Source organism: Crotalus tigris, unplaced genomic scaffold, assembly GCF_016545835.1.
Source record: "Crotalus tigris isolate CLP2741 ecotype Arizona unplaced genomic scaffold, ASM1654583v1 scf7180000018445.1570621, whole genome shotgun sequence".
Classification (NCBI taxonomy): domain Eukaryota; kingdom Metazoa; phylum Chordata; class Lepidosauria; order Squamata; family Viperidae; genus Crotalus; species Crotalus tigris.
The window spans coordinates 1,130,728-1,154,591 of NW_024097006.1; the positions used below are offsets into that span (position 1 = coordinate 1,130,728).

The 23,864-nt window shown below is 45.4% G+C and overlaps 1 protein-coding gene across 5 annotated transcripts in view; it reads left to right on the top strand.

The window, feature by feature from the left end:
• The first annotated feature begins 16,074 nt into the window (after window positions 1-16,074).
• RAPGEF3 (Rap guanine nucleotide exchange factor 3) overlaps window positions 16,075-23,864 on the top strand; it is a 61,571-nt gene continuing 53,781 nt past the window's right edge. For 2 of the 5 annotated variants that reach the window (XM_039352593.1, XM_039352594.1), the window contains exons 1-2: window positions 16,076-16,869; window positions 18,715-18,930. Coding sequence is in view for 3 of the 5 variants with exons in the window: in XM_039352589.1 (XP_039208523.1) it covers window positions 17,776-17,781; window positions 18,715-18,930 (222 nt within the window). In the remaining 2 variants the exon portion in view is untranslated. Of the gene's footprint in view, window positions 16,870-17,334; window positions 17,782-17,807; window positions 18,130-18,714; window positions 18,931-23,864 lie in introns of those variants that run through there. The other 3 variants (XM_039352590.1, XM_039352589.1, XM_039352591.1) reach the window with 3 other exon arrangements.

The following is a 23,864-nucleotide window of genomic DNA, read 5'->3' on the forward strand; positions in this document are numbered from 1 at the left end:
TTGACTTGGCTTCGCAGAAGGTTAGAAAAGTTAATCGCATGATCCCAGGACACTGCAGCTATCATCAATATGAACCAGTTGCCAAGCATCTGAATTTTGATCACATGACAGCGGGGAAACTGCAACAGTTGTAAGTGTGAAAAATGGTCATAAGTCACTTCTCTCAGTGCCTTTGTAATTTTGAACAGTCACTAAATAAACTGTTGTAAATCGAGGACTACTTGTATTTAGTTCACATTTTTATACCCAGGTCTAGTTCCTTGAATGTTTCAGAAGCTTCCTTTAGGTGTTCAGTAAGGTTCTACTAGAAGCGTTTCTGATCTCTTTTAAAAATTAAATACTGCTTTTACCTTATTGTACTTGATGATATGTTAAACATGTCTTCCTTTTTTTTCTCCTTGGAAATTAAAAAGTCTTATATAATTAAGTGCTGATTTTTTGCCAAGACTGAACCTTATGCAAGAGTCTGGCATTGTACAGATAAGGATTTGGCACTTAGTGGAAAAGTTATAGCTGGGGCTGCTCTCAAAGAGTGACTAAGCTAGCATCATATTAAGCTATCCTACTAAAGGAGATAAGGGAAAAAGAATCAACTAGAACAGGGATCAGGGAAATGCTATTGGAAACAGTGCCAGGGGAAGTTCTAATGGGAGCAGCTGTGTTGCGTGCAGAACCTCTGAAATTCAGTTCTTGAGCATCTCCAGTTAAAAATCAGGGAGCAGATAATGGAAAAGAAATTTTTCTCCCTTCTCCTGAGAGCTAGGACCAGGCAGTAGGAGAACAAACTTGATTGGGTATTTTTTTCATGTTCCTTTTGTTAGATCACCGAGGCTGCTAAATATTTTTAGGCTATTTATATTTACTTACAACCCACACAGGGCAAACCAATAACATCATTTGTTTGGTATCAGCTTAGTGTTTTGTACAAGTCAGTCACTGTGCTATATGGCTTAGTGTGTTTGGGTAAGCCTGACAAAGGCTCAGGAAAGGATATAATCTAGTTTATAATGAAACTGATCAAGCAAAAGTTTTCGATAATAGAAAGTGCTATCCTTGAAATAACAACAACAACAACAACAACAACAACAACAACTGGTGGGATCATAAAATAGAGAAAGTGATAAAATTAAACTGCTCTGGGACTTCAGAATCCAAACAGACAAGCACCTGCAACATAATACCCCAGACTTAATAATTGTTGATAAGAAAGACAAAAAAGTCTGGATAGTGGACATGGCAGTGCCTGGAGACAGCAGAAGAGACGAAAAAGAACTGGAGAAGATAACAAAATACAAAGACCTATAAATAGAAATAGAAAGACTGTCAAAGGGAAGCAAGAGTAGTACCAACAGTAATAGGGGCTTTGGGTGCAATCTCAAAACAACTGGAGCACCACTTGAACACCACTGGCATTGACAAATTTGCCATTAGTCATTTGCAAAAGGCAGCCTTACTAGGAACTGCTTCCATCCTGCAACAATATTTGTAATACCATCAAACATCCACATCTGCCTATCTCAGGTCCTTGGTAAGGACTCGATAGGCAGACAAAAATGCCAAATCCAGTCTGAACATCTGGCTGACTATGCGATGATCAATACTACTACTACTACTACTACTACTACTACTACTACTACTACTACTACTAATAATAATAATAATAATAATACCATGCAAGCCCCAGAAAGGAGGAATACAAGTTAAAAGAGGCAGAATCTCAATGCTTAGAAGGCAGCATGTACAAAACCGGCATGTAATAGGATTAAGTGATAGCTCTCGTTATGAAACCTGATGCTTGAGTATTTACCTTATCCATCAGTCAGTTTAGGGCTGCATAGGATCACTGAATCTCCTGATTTGTGGCTGATATCACATTATTTCAATGGGCGGTTTGACTTGTTAGGTGGCGGCATTTCATAGCAGGACTGGTTCGGTTGGGTGACTTCTTTATGTGCTCATGTGACTCTAGTTTCAACTTAACAATCAAACTTAATAAGGTTTGCAAACCTCCCTGTTGATCTGCACCAGGATTATAATGACTCTGAATTTGATGGAAGATAATTTGTTTCCTGGGCTAAGGAAGTGGACATAATGTGCAAGTCCATTTTGTAACTGCTCCTATTTCTGATTTTTACAATCCATGAGAGATTGGAGTTGACTACCAAGTTAAATTCATTACCAAATAACCTGTCAACAATGCTAACATCAAATGTTCTTGCTTTGACAACATATGGAGACGCAGCCATTTCCCTTTACTTTGTTTTATTCTTAGAATTAGAATTAGATGATACTGGGGGAGGGGGAGGGGAAGGAATGTGGTTGGGAGTTTAGTTAGACCAAACAATAATGTATAATGGTGGGAACCAAGGTTCTTTGTAATAAGAGATAAGACATGGAGGGTTGTAGAACTGGTGGGGAAGCCAGCATTTCAAACTAACTGGAGAATGTGATTTATAACTGTTAGTCAGAGGAGGCAATTGTGCTTTGATACTATGTGCTTAGGGGCAGGGAAGCCAGATTTTGGCTTGGACTATGTACGTGCCAATGTGTTGCTACTTGAATAAAGATTCCTTAAGGTAAACAATGCCTTGAAGTTCTTTGAAGAGTTTCATCTGTCGGAACCATGACATAACCATTGGTAACAGTTGTGCCTATGATGCACTTCAGTGGGCATAAATTTTAGGAACATGAGACCACATAAGATCTGGTTCATTTACCATGTTTCCCTGAAAATAAGACCGGGTATTATTATTATTTTTTTTGGACCAGAAGACCCATTAGGTCTTACTTTCAGGGGATGTTTTATTTTGCGGCTGCCTGCCTGCTCCCTCACACCATCTGCTTGCCCATGGCCGCAACGGCTGACAGGGCTTCTCGGGGCAGATGCACTTCTTGCCCAGACAAAGAAATGATGGAAACTGGAAGCTTCATCTGCTTGTAAATGGGGTGCTCCATTCCCCAGCGCCCCATAGGCACCCAAACACTTTTCTCTCAGAGGGAGACTAGAAACTTCATCTGCTTACAAATGGGGCGCTTTGAAATGGAGCTAATCCAGTCTCCGTCATTTCTCTGTCCAGGCGAAAAGTGTTTGGGTGCCTATGGGGCACTTGGAAACAGAGCAATTTGCTCCATTCCCAAGCACCCCATAGGTGCCCAAACACTTTTCTCCCAGAGGGAGACTGGAAGCTTTGTCTGCTTGCAAATGGGGTGCTTTGAAACAGAATACAGTTTGCCAAGCTCTCCTTAACTTTAAACTTTCTTTGCTCAGGAAGGAAAATGGTTCAAAATGGTTGTTTAGATTTCGACTTCTAACCCAATGGGTCCTTGATGGTAGCTGGAGTCCTTTTGACAGTTGCCCTCTGTAGTACTTTGACTGCTCACTCCAAATAACTCATGGTTTTAAATAGTAACAATTATCTTATACGCTCTGCAGAATGGATCAGAATGGATGCCGTTTCCAGAAGTCCATTCTGAGCCTGGGCAACAAAAAAAAAATAGCTATTGGTTCTGCCGAAGTGGTGCGAACTGGATGAATCCCACCACTGCATTGTACCCAATGAGGAAATGGTGTCTAAGTGAAATGGATGAAGAAGACAGAAATGGGGAAAGCCTGATGACCTGGAACCAAGGACTGCCCTTCCCCCTGTATCCCGCTATGTACTCTAGCCTGCCCCTCATTTTCCCTTATGGAGGCTTTGGCCAAACGTCTTGAAACTTAAAGGGAAGGCGAAAAACCCAACCCAACTTTCTTGAGACCTGCAATGGACTTGAGCTTCAAATGTCTTGAGGGACTCAGCCTTAAACATTGCAGGGTTCAGTCTTATGTAAGGGCACAGGTCTTCCTTGCACCGATTACTCCAAGGGGGAAGAAGGTAAGTTAGAGAAAGCAATTGAGTTGGTTGACCTGGGAAATTTATAGCCTTGCCTGAAAAGATGCGGAGGTGTTGGAGATAGCTTTCTTTGAAGTCACTCTGCTTTCCTGCTATGGTTGTAAAATCCTATCTGCTACAAATGCAATTGCTTACTGTGCAAATTCTGATCTCTGCTGGAGTTGTAACTCGACTACCTGTGCAATGGTTTTTTTTTTAAAATATATCCTTTTAATTGAGATGGGTTGCCATCCAGGCGTGTAGAATTTTAGTCGAGTCTGGCTGGCTGATGGTCAACATCATCTTCTAGTACCTTTTCATAAATGTGTTTCTTGATGCAGCTGCAGCTTGGATAAATGCAGCTCAATGCTTCCTTTTCTCTCTACGTAGACATAAGTCTCCAAGATGACCCCCACGAACTTCAGGAGGAGGATTGCTGTTTTACTTGTCTTAAACGAAAACAGAAATGCAGGCTAACTATTCATAAGAACGCCAGACGTTTCCCTTGACTTATCTGTTTCTTTTTCATTCCTACATGGCAGTATCTATGCTACACCTCACGACCCTCCAAGGCATCTACCGAGATGACTTTTCTCCCTCTCCAACACTTGTCGCTTTTCAGTAGTTTGGTGTTTTGCTCAGTCTTTCCGTAAGCCAAACAAATGATTGTCTCCTTCCTGATTACACTAATTACATAGAATTATTTGTATTTTTCTGTGAGATATAAAGGTATGGTTGCCAAACATGTGACAATTTAATAGATGCAAACGAACAGAAAACCTTTATACCCTAAAAGCATTTCCCCATACGTTACACTTTCTCCCCTCAGCTGCACACGAGAAATAAACCTGTCCTTCAGACTGGGGGGTTTAAAAGTTGAGCCCCCTCTGAGATGGTTGAGGTGGCAACTTTGGTCTTCTGGGATTGGATCAGGCAGGCCTGTAAAATGTGAAATGAGGGTGAATTGCCTTTTATTTTCATAATGATTGGCACTTTATATCCCAGCTCGATAGTACTGAGCGGCTCGGGCCTCCTCTTCACAAAGTTAAAAATAACCCAACAAAAGCACAAATTACAGTAAAAATAATACAGAAAACTCCATATGACCAGAATGGAATTTCAAATGATGCTAGACTGATACCTATGTTGTTTCTGGAAAATCACATTTTAAACAACTCTCCTACAATGTGGCAATCTAGTTGTTCAACACTAGCCTCCCTGGCAAATTGAAGACTTCACTTCTTGCTTCAGAACTCCACTGTACACTGCATTTGATTGCAAACTCTGTGAAAACAACTGAGCCCTTTCCACAATATCAGGAAAAGTTATTGGATGTGGCTTTCCCCAAAGAAGGGAAGATGCAAGGACGATCACATAGAGAACATATTGCTATGAAAAGATATAATTGACATAAGTTTATGGAATTAAGGCCAAAGGACTGTGGCGAAGGAAGGTAGAAGGGAAGGAGGCAGGCGTTGGTAAGATGCAGTGATTGGGGTGGGGGGGCGGCAAAGAAAACCAAAGAGAAAGAAAGTTAAGACATACAGCATTTAGGAGGGATGCAGAGTGGCAAGGTGAAACGAGCAAGACCTTGATGGGTTGCTTTTCCCCACAAATTACGAAGAATTTTGTGTACTTCATTTTAACTTCTCAAGGTATAAAAGTGGGATTGTCAAATGTGGCTTGATGGCTAAGATGTTACATTAAAACAAAAATCTGGGACCTGCAAAGCATTTTCTTTCTCTGTCCCTCCTCACACCTGCATGGACAGCTCAAAAATAAGCCCAGCATTACTGGGATTTATATCCAATTTCATTAAAATAATTCTTTTATCTTAAAAAGAATGAAAATAAAAACTATACAACAAACTGCCAAATCTATAATAACTAAGGTAATAAAAAATCATTCCCCAAATATAACAAGAGTGGGGTTTGGACTGATGCTACACCCACACCCTCAATTAAAAAGACAGATTCTACAGTTTTATCTCAACAACAAAATAGATCATTACAGTATCTGGAGAGCCAGAAGCAATAGAGAGCATTGCTGGGAGGATCAGAACAGAGTGTAGGCACCATACTAAGAATATCCGGCAGGTAAGCTGGTAGCAAGGAAAAGTAACAGTGGCACCAAAGTCAACGAAGGGAACAAAAGCATCAGGTGGGCTATACACTAAAAAGACAAAGAGTGGCAAGATCAGAGAGTCAATGCCCAGTAGTGGCAGTGCTGAAATTGAGGCATGGAGGCAATGAGAGCATCAAAGTTAGAGAAGATTCGGCGGTATGCTTGCAAGGGAAAACAATGGCAGCACCAAAGTGAAGGAAGGGAACAAAAGGCAGACTACACTTAAGAGACAAAGACTGGCAAGATCAGAGAGTCAGTGCCGAGTGGGTGGCAGTGCCAGAATCAAGGCATTCAGGCCCTGAGAAGATCAGAACAGAAGATACGGCAGGTACGCTTGAGGCAAGGGAAAATAATGGCGGCACCAAAGTCAAGGAACAGAACAAAAGGCAGACTACACTTAAGAGACAAAGACTGGCAAGATCAGAGAGTCAGTGCTGAGTGGTGGCAGTGCCTGAATTGAGACTTTCTAGGCTCTGTGAAGATCAAAACAAGAGAAGATACGGCGGGTATGCTGGTGGCAAGGAAAAGCAATAGCGGCAGCAAAGTCAAGGAAGGGAATGAAAGATAAGACAGATTACACTTAAGGGAAACTGTGCCAGATTTCCATTCAAAGACCCCCCCCATCAGAGTCAACACATAAACAGAGGGACCTCATCGCCTGCAGAACCACTTTCCCTGCAGCGGCCAGATTGCAGCCTCTCACCATGTCTCCAAGCTCTGCTCTGTTCTCTGCTGTCCTCCATCTCAATCATTCTGGGTACTCAGACAATAATGGAAAGAAGCAAATTCTTCATTGGGCATGTCGAAGCTCTTTCTCAGGTATACTTCATAGCAGCAACAGCAGCAGCATTCAGATAACTCCATCTGCAACGACCTCGGGGTCCCCTTTCCTTCATCCGAGAAACATGCAGGTGTAATGTCTTCTGAGCAGGATGACTCCATCTGAATACATTTATGCTGCAAATTGTACAGAACAGCACAAATAAGTAAAAACAAAAGTTATTCTCAAGAAGGTACAACTTTGGGAACTGCACTAGCCTCCTGGGCTCTGCCTCTCTGCTCTCTGCTCCTTCCTTCCTGCCACTAGGCAGTAAATGCTGGGTCCCCACTTTTTTGCCATCCTGCATTGCCCCATGTCTCCCTTCTAAGCTCTGGGAAAACTGTGCCAGCTGGAGCTGGGCAAGGAAGGCCAGGCTCCCCTTCCCCTTGAGATTTTGCATGGAGAAGTGGACCTGCTTCCTGCAGGATTGACCTCGGCACCCGCTTTGGTTGGCAAACACAAGAGCTTTGCTCTTTTTCTCCAGAGTCTTTGAAATTGCCCCCTCCCCTTTGTGTCATGGTTCTGAAAGAAGAGACCAATTAAATTAAAACTGCAAGGCTAGAGGTTTCCTCAAAGAACATGTTTATTGGTTAACAAAGTATCAGCACAGTCAAATTTGAAATCAAGTTTGAAATTCACTTCAAAGATTTACACTATTATAAAGTTAAACTTTGCAGCCCAGTGCTATGCAATCAGCTACTCTTCCCAATAGAATAGATTGACGAGCTTTCTAACAGAATGCTCAACCTCTCTCCCCCCCCCCCCCCCGTGTCTAACCAGCAGGTGACCTTGGTTCTCACAGAAGAAAGAATTGTTTAGGCTGGCAGAAATTCCCCACTCTCCCCTCCTATTCTTGTGGCAACCAAGATCGAGCAAGATGGCTGCAGCCAATTTCGTTGTAGAGTTGACACTCTGCTTTTCTGCCTTAAAATACAGAGCAGACATACTTTTCTCCTGATTAGCTGAGGAGAGCTATGGTTTTTGTAAGAAGCTGAGTGTATGCATGAGTCCAGCCCCCTTGGAATGGGCCGAGTCTGTGGGAAGCGGATCTACTCCTCCATGCAAAGGGAACAAAATGCAGGCTACACTTGAGGGACAAAGATTGGCAAGATCAGAGAGTCAATGTCCCATGATGGCAGTGCCAGAATCGAGGCATGCAGGCCATCTAAAGATCAGAACAAGAGAACATGCAGCAGATAAGCTGGCAGCAAAGAAAAGCAATGTTGGTACCAAAATCAAAGAAGGGAACAAAAGCATCAGGTGGACTGTACACTAAAAAGACAAAGAGTCGTGAGTTTATAGAGTTAATGCCCAGTAGTTGTAGTGCTGGAATTGAGGCATGTAGGCAACGAGAACATCAGAATAACAGAAGACATGGCGGGTACGCGGGCGGCAAGGGAAAACAATGGTGGCACCAAAGTCAAGGAAGGGAACAAAAGACACACTACACTTAAGAGACAAAGAGTGGTGGCAGTGCCAGAATGGAAGCATGCAGGCAATGAGAACATCAGAACAAAATAAGATACGGCGGGTAAGCTGGCGACAAGTTAAAGAAATGGTGGCGCCAAAGTCCAGGAACAGAACAAAAGGCAGACTACACTTAAGAGACAAAGACTGGCAAGATCGGAGTGTCAATGCCCAGTGGGGGCAATGCCAGAATGGAGGCTTTCTAGGCTCTGGGAAGATCAGAACAAGAAAAGATATGCTTGCGGCAAGGGAAAACAATGGTGGTACCAAAGTCAAGGAAGGGAACGAAAGCATCAGGTGGACTATACAATAAAAAGATAAAGAGTGGCAAGATCAAAGAGACAATACCCAGTGGGGGCAATCTAAGTACACAGGCCCTGGGAATATCAGAGCCAGAGAAGATACGGCAGGTACGCTGGCGGCAAGGAAAACAATGGCGGCACCAAAGTCAAGGAACAAAAGACAGACTGCACTTAAGAGGCAAAGAGTGGCTAGATCAGAGAGTCAATGCTGAGTGGTGGCAGTGCCAGAATCGAGGCTTTCTAGGCTCTGGGAAGATCAAAACAAGAGAAGATACGGCGGGTAGGCTGGCAATGGCAGCACCAAAGTTAAGGAAGGGAACGAAAGATAAAACAGATTACACTTAAGGGAAGCTGTGCCAGCTTTCCATTCAAAGAAACCCCCCCCCACCAGAGTCCAACACATAAACAGAGGAACCTCATCGCCCGCAGAACCACTTTCCCTGCAGCGGCCAGATTGCAGCCTCTCGCCATGTCTCCAAGCTCCACTCTGTTCTCTGCTCTCCTACATCTCAATCGTTCTGTGTACCCAGACAATAATGGAAAGAAACAAATTCTTCATCAGGTGTGTCGAAGCTCTTTCTCAGGTATTCTTCATAGCAGCAGCAACATTCAGATAACTCCATCTGCAATGACGTAGGGGTCCCTTTTCCTTCATCCAAGAAGCATGCAGGTGTAATGTCTTCTGAGTAGGATGACTCCAGCTGGATACATTTACTCTGCAAATTATACAAAACAGCACAAATAAGTAAAAACAAAAGTTATTCTCAAGATGGTACAGCTAGGGGAACTGCACTAGCGTCCTGGGCACTGCCTTTCCCATAGGACACCAAATGATGCAGTGTCCTGGTGGGAAAAGACAAGCTTGTTATGGGTTCGAGGGGCTGATATTTACATCACCAGTCCAGTGGTGCCCATTAAGAAATGTGACTCAAAGCAGCCGCTCCTTACCTTTAAACTCCAAGCTCTCACCGTCCCGCCGTCATCTTGGTATTTCTGTTTTCCAAAAAGCAGGCTGTTGAAAGGTCTTTGCAGAAGGGCTCTACTTGCATCCATCGAGCAGCCTAACTCTAGAAAGTGGGAGAAACAGATGGTTACAGACTGATTCTTGTCTCAAAAGAGGGCTAAAAACAAATGCAAAACAGCTACTGAAGTTGACCCTATTCTCAGAAAAACAGTGTGAACCGAAATAGGACCTAAAATATTGGAACAATCCTGTGTTTCATCAGCCACTGACTTGCCACATGCAACTACCTGTCCCATCTCTCCTTTGTTTTGGATTCTGCTGCTAAGATGGCCCCTGGAGGTCTTTCTAAATCTCTCCTCTGGCCAAAAACTAAAGCATCAGGCCCATCAGACCGTGCAACAGGACCCTGGAGAGCAGCTCTTTACCCAACCCTTAGAGGATTTAAGAATAGGGTATTCCTATATCTCCTTGACCAAGCTTCAGTCTGAAACTTATCCCAAGCTTAATTTGAACTAATTTCAATGGCATAAATTTGCTCCAATTTTCAATTGGTATTTTTTATCAAAGTAAGCACCTTGATGATTAAAAAAACAAAAGTACTGGTGCTGCAGACACACACTGTTATAGCTACATTTCTCTGTTTTTTATGCTATAACTGTGAGCAGCAGTTAATCTTACAGTGATTTTCAAAGTTTAAGTTATATTTATTCCTATTGTTTAGTACACTAAGATTTAAGGTATAATCTATGTTTACAGTTATTTCTAATTTTACGTTTGTACATTTCTAAGTTGCTTTATGTCTATCCAGCTTTTGTTTCTTCTACCATCTAAGTGCCTTGAAAAAAACACTTAACATGTAATCTATAAATAACATGCTCTTAAAATTACACAAGAGAATCGTTCAGAAATCAAAAGCTCAGCAAAAGAGATGCATTCCTACTTTGTCGCTAAATACCTGGAAAGTGGGGCCCATGAGCATCACCTGGCAGGTACACCAAAGGGCCCTTTGAAGTAGGACACGGGGTATGGGAAGACAAATTTCTGGACATGGGGTATGGGAAGACATTTCAAAAGGTCCATCCTGCTCTTTCATACCAAAACTGCAATATTTAGAGTGGTGGCAGATCGCAACCTCCCACCGTATTTCCCATTGCTTGTTGCAACTTTTAGTTGGCTCCCAACCTTATTCAATTTCCATCCCCCATCATTTTAAAAAGAAAAAGCCTGAACCTCAGTGAAACTGGCAAAGAAAAAAAAAAAAAAAAACAATCCCAAAATTCCCCATCCACAACTTATCCGGTTTCCTGAGTTCCTTTATAACAGCCTGCAGGACAGGTCAGCATCCAAATGACTGAAGCTCTCAGCCAGCAGGCTTTTATAGGGCTGGCCCCACTCTTCTGCCTGGACCACACCCATTAGATCAGTGAATGTAGCTGGGACTGGGGAAAATTGGCAAAATTGCAAGCCAGACTCTGCAAAGACTCAAGTCTCCTGTTGCCTCCAGTGACCTGCTTTTTCTTCTTGTATGTCTGAGCAGAGGGCAGGCTGTTTCTCATAATCTGGAGAAAAAGACAAGGACTCTCCTGCTCTTCCTAGCCCTGACTAGCTTTGGACAAAAGTGTACAAAGTTCTGCAAAGTGAGATGGGCATCAAACAAATCTAATAAATAAATACATTCCATTAGTTCCAGCTTGTTTTGTCGCATCCATTTCATCCATACTTTAAATAATAGTAAATGCAGCTATGACTGGGGGAAATTGGCAAAATTGCAAGCCAGACTCTGCAAAGACGTAGGTCTCATGTTGATCCAAAAGACCATTAGGGCTTATTTTCAGTGATTTTTTCATGTACAGGAGGCAGTGAATTCATGGAGGACAGGTCAGCAAGCAGCAAGATGCAGAGGCATGGGGGAGGGGAGGAGTTGCTGCCTCCCACATCTGCTGCGATTTATTTATTTATTTAATTTTATTTATATGCCGCCCAATCCCAAAGGACTCAGGGCGGCGTACAAAATTAAAACAATCATCAACAATAAAACAATAAAATAATAGAATCATACCGCGAGTCCGATCATATCCTGCCCCCCCCCCGGGGACATCAGCCCCAGGCCTGCCGGAACAGAAGAGTTTTAACGGCTTTCTTAAAGGCCGGCAGGGTGGGAGTAGTTCGAACCTCGGGGGGAAGTTGATTCCACCATGTCGGAGCCACCACAGAAAAGGCCCTTCCCCGAGGGCCTGCCAGCCGACATTGTCTGGCCGACGGGACCTGAAGGAGGCCCAATCTATGGGACCTCACCGGTCTCTGGGAACTGTGCGGCAGTATGCGGTCCTGTAAGTAACCTGGCCCTATGCCATGAAGGGCTTTAAAGGTGATAACCAACACCTTGAATTGCATCCGGAGACCCACAGGAAGCCAGTGCAGCTCGCGGAGGATAGGTGACACGTGGGCGTATCTTGGCGCGCCCACAATCGCTCTCGCGGCTGCATTCTGAACCAACTGCAGCCTCCGAACACTCTTCAAGGGTAGCCCCATGTAGAGCACGTTACAGTAATCCAGTCTTGAGGTGACAAGGGCATGAGTGACTGTGAGTAAAGCCTCTCGGTCCAAATAAGGCCGCAACTGGTGCACCAGACGAACCTGGGCAAAGGTCCCCCTGGCCACAGCCGATAGATGTTGTTCCAAATTTAGCTGTGAGTCCAGGAGGACACCCAAGTTGCGTGCCTGCACTGAGGGAGGTAAATTTGCCCCCCCCAGGACTAAAGATGGACCATCCAGTTGACCTTTGGGAGGCAAGACCCAGAGCCACTCGTTCTTGTCAGGGTTGAGTCTAAGCCTGTTCACCCCCATCCAGACCCTCACATCGTCCAGGCACTGGCACATCACGATTGAAAGGTGAAGCATCACTCCCTCTTTTAAGTTCCACCTTTCACTTGTGTTTTGGAGCTATCCTGTTGCATTGGCAGGCAGTGTTACTACCACTTGGTTTCAGTGACCATGGATTCTTCCTTCCTGCAGGGTAGTTGGAAACTCTGCTCCTTCCTTCCTGCCATTACGCAGTGAACGCTGGTCCCCACTTTCTTGCCGTCCTGCATTGCCCCATGTCTCCCTTCTCTGGTCTGGAAATGGTAGCCCCATTTTCTGCCGCTTCTCCTCCTGGTGTTGTATCCTTCCTTTGTTTGGAAGGACACTAAGTTCTGGGAAAACTGTGCCAGCTGGAGCTGGGCAAGGAAGACCAGGCTCCCCTTCCCCTTGAGATTTTGCATGGAGAAGTGGACCTGCTTCCTGCAGGGTTGACCTCGGCACCCGCTTTGGTTGGCAAACACAAGAGCTTTGCTCTTTTTCTCCAGGGTCTTTAAAATTGCCCCCTCCCCTTTGTGTCAGATGAGACCAATTAAATTAGAACTGTGAGGCTAGAGGTTTCCTCAAAGAACATGTTTATTGGTTAACAAAGTATCAGCACAGTCAAATTTGAAATCAAGTCTGAAATTCACTCCAAAGATTTACACTATTATAAAGTTAAACTTTGCAGCCCAGTGCTATGCAATCAGCTACTCTTCCCAATAGAATAGATTGATGAACTTTCTAATAGAATGCTCAACCTCTCCCCCCACCCGTCTAATCGGCAGGTGATCTTGGTTCCCACGGGACAAAGAATTGTTTAGGCTGGCAGAAATTCCCCCCTCCCCCTCCCAGTCTTGTGGCAACCCAGAACGAGCAAGATGGCTGCAGCCAGTTTTATTGTACAGTTGACACTTTGCTTTTCTGCCTTAAAACACAGAGCAGACATATTTTTCTCCTGATTAGCTGAGGAGAGCTATGGTTTTTGTAAGAAGCTGAGTGTATGCATGAGTCCAGTCCCCTTGGAATGTGCCGGGCCTGCAGGAAGCGGATTTACTCCTCCATGCAAAGGGAAGAAAACACAGGCTACACTTGAGGAACAAAGATTGGCAAGATCAGAGAGTCAATGTCCAATGGTGGCAGTGCCAGAATTGAGGCATGCAGGCCCTGGGAATATCAGAACAAGAGAAGAAACAGTGGGTAAGCTGGCAGCAAGGAAAAGCAGTGGCACTGTCACCACTCTCTGGTCTTGCCACTCTTTGTCTCTTAAGTGTAGTCTGCTTTTTGTTCCCTTCCTTGAGTTTGGTGCCGCTATTGCTTTAACTTGCCACCAGCGTACACACCGTATCATCTCTAACTATGATGTTCTCATTGCCTACATGCCTCAATTCCAGCACTGCCACCAGTGGGCCTTGACTCTCTGAACTTGCCACTCTTCGTCTTTTTAGTGTATAATCCACCTGATTTTGGTACCATCATTGCTTTTCCTTGCTGCCAGCTTACCTGCCATATCTTCTCTAGCTTTCATGTTCTCATTCCATGAGTGCCTCCATTGTGCCACTGCCACCACTGGGCATGGACTCTCTGATCAGTTGTGGCAGTGCTGGAATTGAGGCACATAGGCAATGAGAACATCAGAGCTAGAGAAGATACGGTGGGTAAGCTGGTGCAAGGAAAAGCAATGGCAGCACCAAAGTTAAGGAAGTGAATGAAAGCATCAGAGGGTGGTAATGCCAGAATCGAGGCACGCGGGCCCTCTGAAGAGCAGAACAAGAGAAGATGCAGCGGGTATGCTGGTGGCAAGGGAAAGTAATGGCAACACAGAGCAGACATATTTTCCTCCTTATCAGCTGAGGATAGCTATGGGTTTTGGAAGAAGCTGAGTGTATGTTTGAATCCAGCCCCTTAGCAAGGGCTGGCCCTGCGGTAAGGGTATTCACTCCTCCATGCAAAACTGCAAAAGCTTTGCAGATCCCTTGGAGAAGGGGAGCCTGGCCTTCCTTGCCCAGCTCCAGCTGGCCTAGCTTCCCCAGAGCTTAGCATCCTTTCATACAAATGAGGAACACAACACCAGGAAGAGAATTGGCAAGAAATGGGGCTGCCATTTCCAGAACAGAGAAGGGAGACATGGGGCGATGCAGGGTAGTGAGAAAGTGGGGACCAGCAATTGTTGTGAGGTGGAAGGAAGGAAGGAAGGAGCAGTTTCCAACAAACCTGCAGGAAGGGAGAATGCATGGTCACTGAAACCAAGCTGTAGGAACAGTCATTGCCAATGCAACAGGATGGCTCCAAAACATCAGTGAAAGGTGGAGCTTAAACAGGGAGTGATGCTTCACTGTTGAATTGCAGGAGAGATGGGTGGTGGCAACTCCTCTCCTCCCCGTGCCTCTGCTTCCACCTATTGCTGGTGCTGCCACCCCACCTGCGACAGCCCCATCAAACCAGAAGGGTGGGGAACCCTGATTCTGAAGTGGTAGCTTGGACTCTGTAGCCCATGCAGTGTAGGTGTGTCTGAGCGCAACAATTGCCAGTCCGGCCCTCCAAGCAGCAGGTGGAGGCAGAGATGTAAGGGGTGGGTGGGCCGGGAGGCACACGATCTGGCTTGCTGGATGTGCTGGGAGACTGCGCGGTTGCCTGCCCCATCCCAGTCACAGCAGCTCTGGGCAAAGAGAGACAGTCTTTCAGGGCAGCAGGGCCATGCCATGGGGTCCTGGTGCCCCGGTAGCTAAAGGGCCAGGGAGATTTGGCAAGGCTCCTCTGCTGAATCAGGCCCTGGTGCCCTCCCCCTCCATCAGAGACCCCTGGATACCCCGTAGTCCCACCCAGGCCCCCACAGGTGCCCCAATGCAAGTGACGTGAACTGGTCATGCCCACCTGCCACCTCCCCATAGGGCAGTCACCCCCGCTCAACTACTTGCCTTGCCTAGCTTCTGGGGCTTATTTTTGGGGTAGGGCTTATATTAGGAGCACCCTAAAATCATGGTAGGGCTTATTTTTTGGTTGGGGAAACACAGTATAATTTATCTTTTGCATTTCCTCCACTAAGGCTCCAATTTCTAATCTTCTTTAAATACTGTGTCCACTGAATCAGCTTTGTAAGTAGTGACACAATGACCTGTTACCTTACGAGCTTGCTGAATTTTCCTGGATAAATTCCTGCAAGTCAGACTCTGCAAACTGTAGCAAAATGTAGATTCTTAGATCAGATAGAGAAGCCTACAGTTGAATCAGTGGTGTGTAGCACAATTAGTCCAGAAAAAAATTGAGCCATGTGCTCCCGTATTAATGTTGATTGGATTGTATAATGTTTATTGGATTGTATTATTATTAGGGTAGGGAAAACAAACATGTTTTAAATATGTGATTGAAAGGATAATGTAGGCTAGTTGACACCAGCACCTTAACCGTGCTTTGGAATGGCTGGAAACTGATCAAAGAGAGAAGCAACTTGGAATTAAGGAGAAACTTCTGGACAGTGAGGACAATCAACCAGTGGGACAGCTTGCCTCTAGAAATCGTAGGCACTCGATCACTGGAGATTTTTAAGAAGAGACTAGCCAGTCACTTATGTGAGATGGTATAGGTTCTCCTACTTGACCAGGGGCCTGGACTAGAAGACCTCCAAGGTCCCTTCCAGCTCTATTCTATTCTATAACCTGCTCCAAAAGTCACTCAGTGGGCTTCATACCTAAGGCAAAACTGGAACTCCCAATTTCTAGCCTGATGCCTTCACCACTATACAGAATTGGCTCTACTACAGCAGACAATAGAAAAACCATAGAAGCTTTCTATTTAGAACAAATGGCAATTCTATTATTCTTAATTATTTTTGTGCCTTAAGTCAGTGTGGACTCCTGATGACTGCATGGACAGGTCTCTGCAAAATTTTCCAAAATGGTTTGCCGTTGCCCGCTGAGAGAGAATAATTGGGTCAGGTCACCCAGCTGGCATCGTGCTCAAGGTAGGACTAGAATTCACAGTCTCCAGGTTTCTCACCTGATCCCTAAACTACTACAGTAGACTGGTTCTCATATATTATGGTTCATCGCACAGTCAGCCAGAGGTTTAGGCTGGATAATTGTTATTGTACAACTTGTTGAACTTATTAGTTCATGCACGTTCTATGCTATGTTTAACCCTAGCTGTTTGAATAAACCATGTTTTCCTGGGTTCTAAGGGACAAACCACAACGAGGGCGCTTTATTTACCACATGCTATCCCACAGCAAAGCAAACAGCATTGCGATTGGGAAGGGTTAAAAAAAATGGGTCTACTGCCATCCTGTGGTTCAGTGTTGCTCAATGCCCTCCATACAATCAGCCTATCCTGTCTGGCAGGTTGCTGTAAAGGTACAACACACACCGTGTTTGGAAGAAAAGGACAATACAGCACAAACAGTAGGACAATAGTAAAGAACAGGACGGAAAACGGAAGAGCCAGGGTGGTGTACTGCTTCTAATATTGTAGAGGACCGAGGAGACCCAGGTTCAAGTTCAACCCTCCTTTACTCCTAGAAGCCCCCCTACCTCACCCCGGCCAACCTCACGGGGTGAAGGTTGTGGTTGTAAAATGATCCGTAGATAAAACGGAGCTCTTGAGAGGAAAGTCAGGGTTGAAGTCGATTCCTCCAAACAGAGAAACGAGAAGATCTTTGTAGAATCGCGTGTTGTTTTCTAGCCTAGCCCACTCTGGCGGCCGAAAGGCTCAAAGAAACGAGGCGAAGCTGATTTCTGAACGTCCGTGGAGCTTTCTACTGCGGGGGTCGGTTAAGTGCCTTGCTCGCCCACCGTCTTCTGGCAGTGCCTTGTCCTCCCACCGGCGGCTGCTTTGAGCTCGCGACTCGCTCTGCCACAATCGTCGCTGCCTGCCGGTTTCCAGGTTCCGGGGGTGGGAGGGGGTGGGAAGTTGCTCCCGGGCTTTTCCAGCTGAATGCTTCTGGGCTCAGGGCCAAGGGTTCTCCTGGCGGCAGCCTTGGCGGCGCTTTTCCTACTTTTGCCCCCGTCCCGCGTCTCCAGAAGAGGGAAGGTGCAAAAGCAACGAACGTGTGTGCGTGTGCGCGCGCTCCTTATCCCTCTCGCTCTTTTGTGTGTGTGTGTGTGTGTGTGTGTGTGTGTGTGAGAGAGAGAGAGAGAGAGAGAGAGAGAGAGAGAGCAGGAAGCCAAGAGCGAGAAGATCCTGGTGGCTCCCGGGCGTGCCAGCGAAACATTTTTGCAAGGAGCACGCGCCGACCGGATCGCAACTTCAAACCAAAAAGGATCGGGCTCGTGCGCTTTGTTACCGCTCTCGCCCGATGGTCCCATTTCGCTGCTATCCTAACAGCGTCGCGTGTGATCCCCGAAGGTTGCGGGCCCCGCTGCGCCCAGAATTCTCAATGAGGACCAGGCACCGGGCATGAAGGTAAGCGTAGGGGAGAAGCCCCGATTCCTGCTTTCCGCGGTCCCCATGCCCGGATTTAGGAACTCCGGCGCAAGAAGGAGCTGGGTTAAACCGGCTGTAAGAGAAAGCGGGGGATAAAGAACTGGTGGCACCTGATCGTCCAACGCTTCAAAAGTTGGTAGAAGAAAATACCGGACAGGAATGAAAAGGAAAAGGAGTGTTCTCAAAGCAACCGTGTTCGGGTCAGATTTTTAGGTCAACTCTCTCATTTAATATCACAACGTGGACTTCAGGCAAACCATTCTTCTGTTGAGTTCCTTTCCTTCCTCCCTCAATGAAGGCTGTGGCTGCCTTTGCTGAAATCATAGAGTAAGAAGTTTTGACTGCTCTGAAGTGCAATAAAATACCGTGTGTGTGTGTGTGTGTGTGTGTGTGTGTGTGTGTGTGTGTGTATGTGTATGCAATCCTCGACTTACAACAGTTTGAAGTTACAATGGTATTGGAAAAAGGGACTCATTGTTCACACTTATGACCATTGCAGCATCCACTTGTTTATGTGATTTATATTTGGATGCTTGGCAACTGGTTCATATTTATGATGGTTGCAGCGTGTGGGGGGGTGTCATCTGATCCCCTTCTGAGACCTTCTGACAAGCTAAGTCAATGGGGAAGCCAGATTCACTTGACAACCGTATTACTGATTTAACAACTGCAGTGATTCACTTAACCAATGTGGCAAGAAAAATAGTAAAATGGGACAAAACCTACTGAACAAATTTCTCACTTAGCGATCTAAATTCTGGGCTCAGTTGCGGTCGTGAGTCGAAGAGTGCCTGTCTACTTGTGATAATGACACTGCTCTTTCGAGAACAATGTCCTAGGCTGAAAGGATGGGAAGAAGGGAATTGTCCCTGTTTTCTTTTTAAATAGCTATTTTTTTTCTTGTTCTCAAAGGTGGCCTGGAGTGGGCAAGGAAGGTGGAATGTCGAACTTCCACCCGGTGAGCTTGCAGACTTGTCCCAGTTCTCCACGGGACTCGTGGATTCGGTCCCTGAAAGAAACCTCCTCTACGAGCTTTGGAAAAAAATGCACTTGTTCCGTAGCTGCAGCTATCGGATCCAGCTGGAGGGACAGATGACCAGTGCCCCAAGGATCCAGGGCATCCGATGGGTAAGTAAGAATGCTTGGTGGTTGCAGACAATCAGGCGGGTCCTATTTTATGGGAGCTATTGGCCAACCTGCCTAGGCTTGGAGGCTTGCAAGTTTGGCCCTGGAGAGAGGAGACCACTTAGAGACCCAAGGATTATAGGTCAAAGAAAAGCATGATGGATATGCCAATGTAGTCACAAGGAGCTTCTCCTCCCCAGAGGCAGGAATATTGATGCAGCTAAGATAAATCACTCATTTGTTATTATGCCTGTGAGTCAAGAGTGCTGACATGAGCAGGGCGAAGGGATCCATGTGCTTTCGCTTTCAAGCAGGAGGTGAAATATTTTTTACATCACCAGAATCTGAGTGTGCATTTTATTTTAGCACACAGGCCTAACAAATATTCCTTGTGTGTCCTGAGAAAGTTTATGTCTTGTCCCTTACATCTTGTCTGTTGGTGGGGAAGGAGGGGGGCTATGGTTGATTAAAAAAAAAAAAATCCTTATTTTTAATATTGCTGTTCTTAACAGAAATGTGTTGGCGTTTCTGTTGTTTCTTTTTGCTTTCTAAGAACGATGCAATTGAGTGACTGGCCAAAGTTGTCCCATGCATGGGCTTTTGTTTATCCCTTGCAGGGATAGTCAACTTTGGCTCTTTTATGACTCGTGGACTTCAACTCCCAGAATTCCTGAGCCAGCCATGCTGAGGAGAAATTGAGAGGTTTCCATTCTGAGCCATGCTGGCTCTGGAATTCTGGGAGTTGAAGTCCACGAGTCATAAAAGAGCCAAGGTTGCCTATCCCTGGTCCAAACCAACAAGATCACAGAAAGGGACAGGCTGCTTTCAGCTCAACACCCTACCTTGCTGATTGCAAAGCCACCACCCCGCAGCAGCTTTCTTTTCTCCTGATGAATCCACTGCAGTAAATTGGCTTGATTAATCGCAGCTGCACCTGACAGGTTGCTGGCTCAGGAATTCTGGGAGTTGAAGTCCACGAGTCATAAAAGAGCCAAGGCTGACTACCCCTGCCTTATAGTGAAAACCTGCCTGCTCCCAGGAAGTTCAGGCTTACCTGAGTCGATCCTCAGAACATCAGACAGTGTATAGGTGGTCCTTGACTTATGGTCACAACTGAGTCCAAAATTTCTGTTGCTAAGTGAGAAATTCGCTAAGTAAGTTGGGCCTCATTTTGCAACTTTTCTGGCCACAGTTGTTAAGTGAACTACTGTAGTTACTTATGTTGGTTACATGGTTGTTAAGTGACTCTGGCTTCCCCATTGACTTTGCTCGTCCAAATACATTCAAAATGCTTGCTTCTGATCAGCAATCTACAAGAATAATCTGGCGCCTTCCCCAACTCCTGATCACAATGGAAAATATCCCTCCCTCATCAGAGACACCTCAGGTGATTAGCATCTCTGTACACTTAACACAACGTTTGGAGTTTTTGCTCCATCTGTGGTTAGGACTACTCTCAGCAATCTTTGATGAGTGAGATGATTCTCACGGTCTGGCTTGCTAATCCAAGCTCTTGCTTTTGATCTTGTCTGTTGAAATCTATTAGCACCGGCTTCATGATGCTCGTGGCTGTTGCTGGGTTCCATTTGGTGGTTTCAACGAGATAGCCTGGGCCCTGGTTGCCAAAATGAGCTGGAGAGCTTGCAGATAGAACAAGTAAAAGGGCGTCACTTTTACATGTTCCCTGAATTCAGCTTTTCAATTTTCCAACTCTGATTGCTGGCTTTATTTTCCACCCTTTGGCAGTGGCTATATTTTCTTTCAGCTCCCAGGGAGATGGCAGCAATTAGAGTCTGTCTCACTAACTGGGGTCACACCTTAGTGGGAGTTGTTGTGTGGTTTGGTTCAGGTTCACCTGTTGCCTGCACGAACCCAGCCACTGTGGCTCGGTTAGTAAAAAAAACCTGATGAAAAATTAGGACTTAGCAAATGTGTAAATAAGATCCCCCTTTATTTTATCGCTCCTTTCTTATTGCCACAAAATTCTTTTTATTACAGATCTTTTTGGGGAAAGTCACCTAAAACCTTAAACTTAGGGAAAGAAAAAAAGGGAAGAGCGACCATCTCCTATTTGAGAATGGCTGGGGGGGGGGGGGAAATGCGTCCTTCCTACTCCTGAAAAAATACGGTCTAATCCAATATTTCTCAACTTCTGCAACTTTAGGATTTATGGTCATCAACTCCTAGAATCCCATGCTGACTGGGGAATTCTGGGAGTTGAAGTCCACCCAATTTAAAGTTGCAAAAGTTGAGAAATGTTGATGGGACCAACCACTCAGCATTGTCATTAAGCTAAAGTAGGAGTTTGAGTTCCTTAGTCACCAAAAGGGAACAAATAAACAAACCCAAAAAAGCCTGTTCCTTTGCTTCTAAAAGCAGGATGTGCAAGCACCCACGTCTGCCTGGAAGCTATCTTTTCTGAAAATACGAGCTTTTTTTTTAGAATCCAAGGAGTAAAAAGAGAGCCTCTGCTAACTTAGGAGTGCAAAAAAAAAAAAAAAAAAAAAAAAAGCATTTGGTACAAGCTCAGAGTAAGTGGTTTTCTTTCTAATTATTTCCTAAGGTTAGGAAGTGTTCTGGGATTTGAACCTTAGTCTTAAAAGGGAGAAAAGAACAATGTATTCCAGGAGTTAGATGTGATTCAAATTAGGGCTGGAGAATGTAAGCCAGCAAAGAGATCCTCAACTCTTGAGTTGGAGGATTTTGTTCCACAAAGCGTCTTCATTTCCCTGATTAAAGAGCTGCACACTCACTATCACCCCCATTTCAAGGAAGGCAGCTTCCCCAGGGAACTCCTGGCTTTTTTCTTTGGTCTAAGGAAGGGCGATACCAAGGAATAGCCAAACATAGCTAGGAAGAAAAGGACAGGCTCCTGGTTTGGCTTCCTGCCTAATTTGACCGGATTTCTGGCGACAGACGGACTCCCTGGTCCCTGCAGCCACCAGCCGGAAAAAGCAGGGGGGGGTGTGGAGGGGGGAGAAAGGGGAGGGGACGGCTCCCTTCGGAAGTGGCTTGGCCTCTGTGAGTTTGAGCGGTTGCCTGGAACTGTGGCTGTTCCATTGATCACATGTGCAGTGGACCTGAGAGTAAGGCAGGCATTCAAGTGAAAAAAATTCCTCTGGTGCTAACAATTTCAAATAGTGATATGCCAGTTTCTGGAATTTCTCTGTTCCCCACTTCACAACAGGAAACGGTAGGGAGGTATAATCACTGTGAAATCAGATCCAGGCACTACAGAAAGAGGATAAGTTTGACCTACCCATGGAAGAGTATAATCTTAGTTATTCTCTACTACAGAGCAAGGTTGTGGTGGTAGTGTTGCAGTGGTCTATGTACCCTGCTCTTTGTGCTTGCAGAACTCATGAGTCGGTATGTTGCATGAACCCATCAGGTGGAGAGTTTTTAAACTATTGTGATTAAGAAAGCCGGGGCTTGGCATGATCAGTATATATGCCAACTGAACCAATACAACAGAGGATAGAACAATGGTTGGAAGATTAGGTTGGTAGGAGGCTGTGTGGGCGAGTGGTCTTCGTTTAATGCAGTGGTTCTCAACCTTTTTAATGCCGTGACCCCCAACCGGTCGTAAGTCGAGGACTACTCAACCGGTCGTAAGTCGAGGACTACCCAACCGGTCATAAGTCAAGGACTTTCCCTGCCCGGGAGCGCCGCACATGCGTGGTGCCACCCCCTGCGCCGGCTGAGGCGTAGCTGGCAAGCGGCAGAGACGGAGCAGGCCGACCACCAGCTGGGCCACCAGCTGGCCCAGCCCAAAGGAGGTAAGGCACTCACCAGGCCCCATACGTGCCAGCAACTCTCCCTGCACCTGCTGGCCTCCCACCTTCCACCCCTTGCCTTACATTTTTAGTAGTTGCTCAGCAGGGAGGGGTGGAAACTTCCAGACAGCTCACCTTCACTGCAGACAATTTGCAGCACCGTTTGCAGAATGGGACTTTTGGCGGGCTCAGCAGAGCAGAGACAGCCTGGACAATTCCTATTGGCTTTTGAAAGCCAATAGAATTAGATTCTATTCAAGAGAGTCTATTCTATTGGCTTTCAAAAGCCAATAGAATAAAAGGGAGTAGCACAGCTAAGGAAAAGGGGGAAAAAATGGCGGACTGTGTTGTTTGGTGACCCCTGTAAAATGGTCGTTCGACCTCCAAATGGGGTCCCGACCCACAGGTTGAGAACCGCTGGTTTAATGTGACAGCTCCAAGAGCTTCTCCTTAAAAAATTAGCTTGATAAAATTTAACATTGTGACTTTGGAAATCGATGAGGCGATGTTGAGAGAAGGCTCCACTCACATCTGTCTGGACACATCCACGGAGACCAAAAAAAAAAAGCTGGCCCTGCAGGATGCTGGGCAGGAGTGCACTTGAAGAACTGAGAGAGGATGGGCTCACTCTTTGTCAGTGTTAATCACTTTCCTGCCTCTCATCTAACTTGGTTGTAGATCATCAGCAGCTTCCTTTGGGCTCCAAATAGTGAATGGGTGTTGCTTTGCCCGTGTATCCTGGGAGCAGTCCAGTGGGGAAGGTTGGTCTACTGCAGTGAAGACAAACTCTTTTTTAAAAATCACATTATGATACATTTTTATAAATCTTCTCTATGATATGTTTCTCATCCTCCCCGCTGAATGATCTCTTAGAATTAAAGAGATGGCAAAGAGGCATCCCGATACCAGTTTCTCAAGCTGAAGATTCATGATTTGTGCACTACACTCAAAATGTGAAGAGAGGAAGTAGCCCAGATGTTGTGAAACTCCACATGGTTATTAGGACAAGTTAGGGATCCAGATTGAGAGGACAAAAAGTGGTTTGGAGCATGCAGGGAAACAGTGTAGCGCCGATCAGGAAGACTTTAAATAGCTGCTTCATTTCCTGAGCTTGCATGTCTGCCTCATGCACAATCCCAAGCAAAACTCTCTGAATCCCGT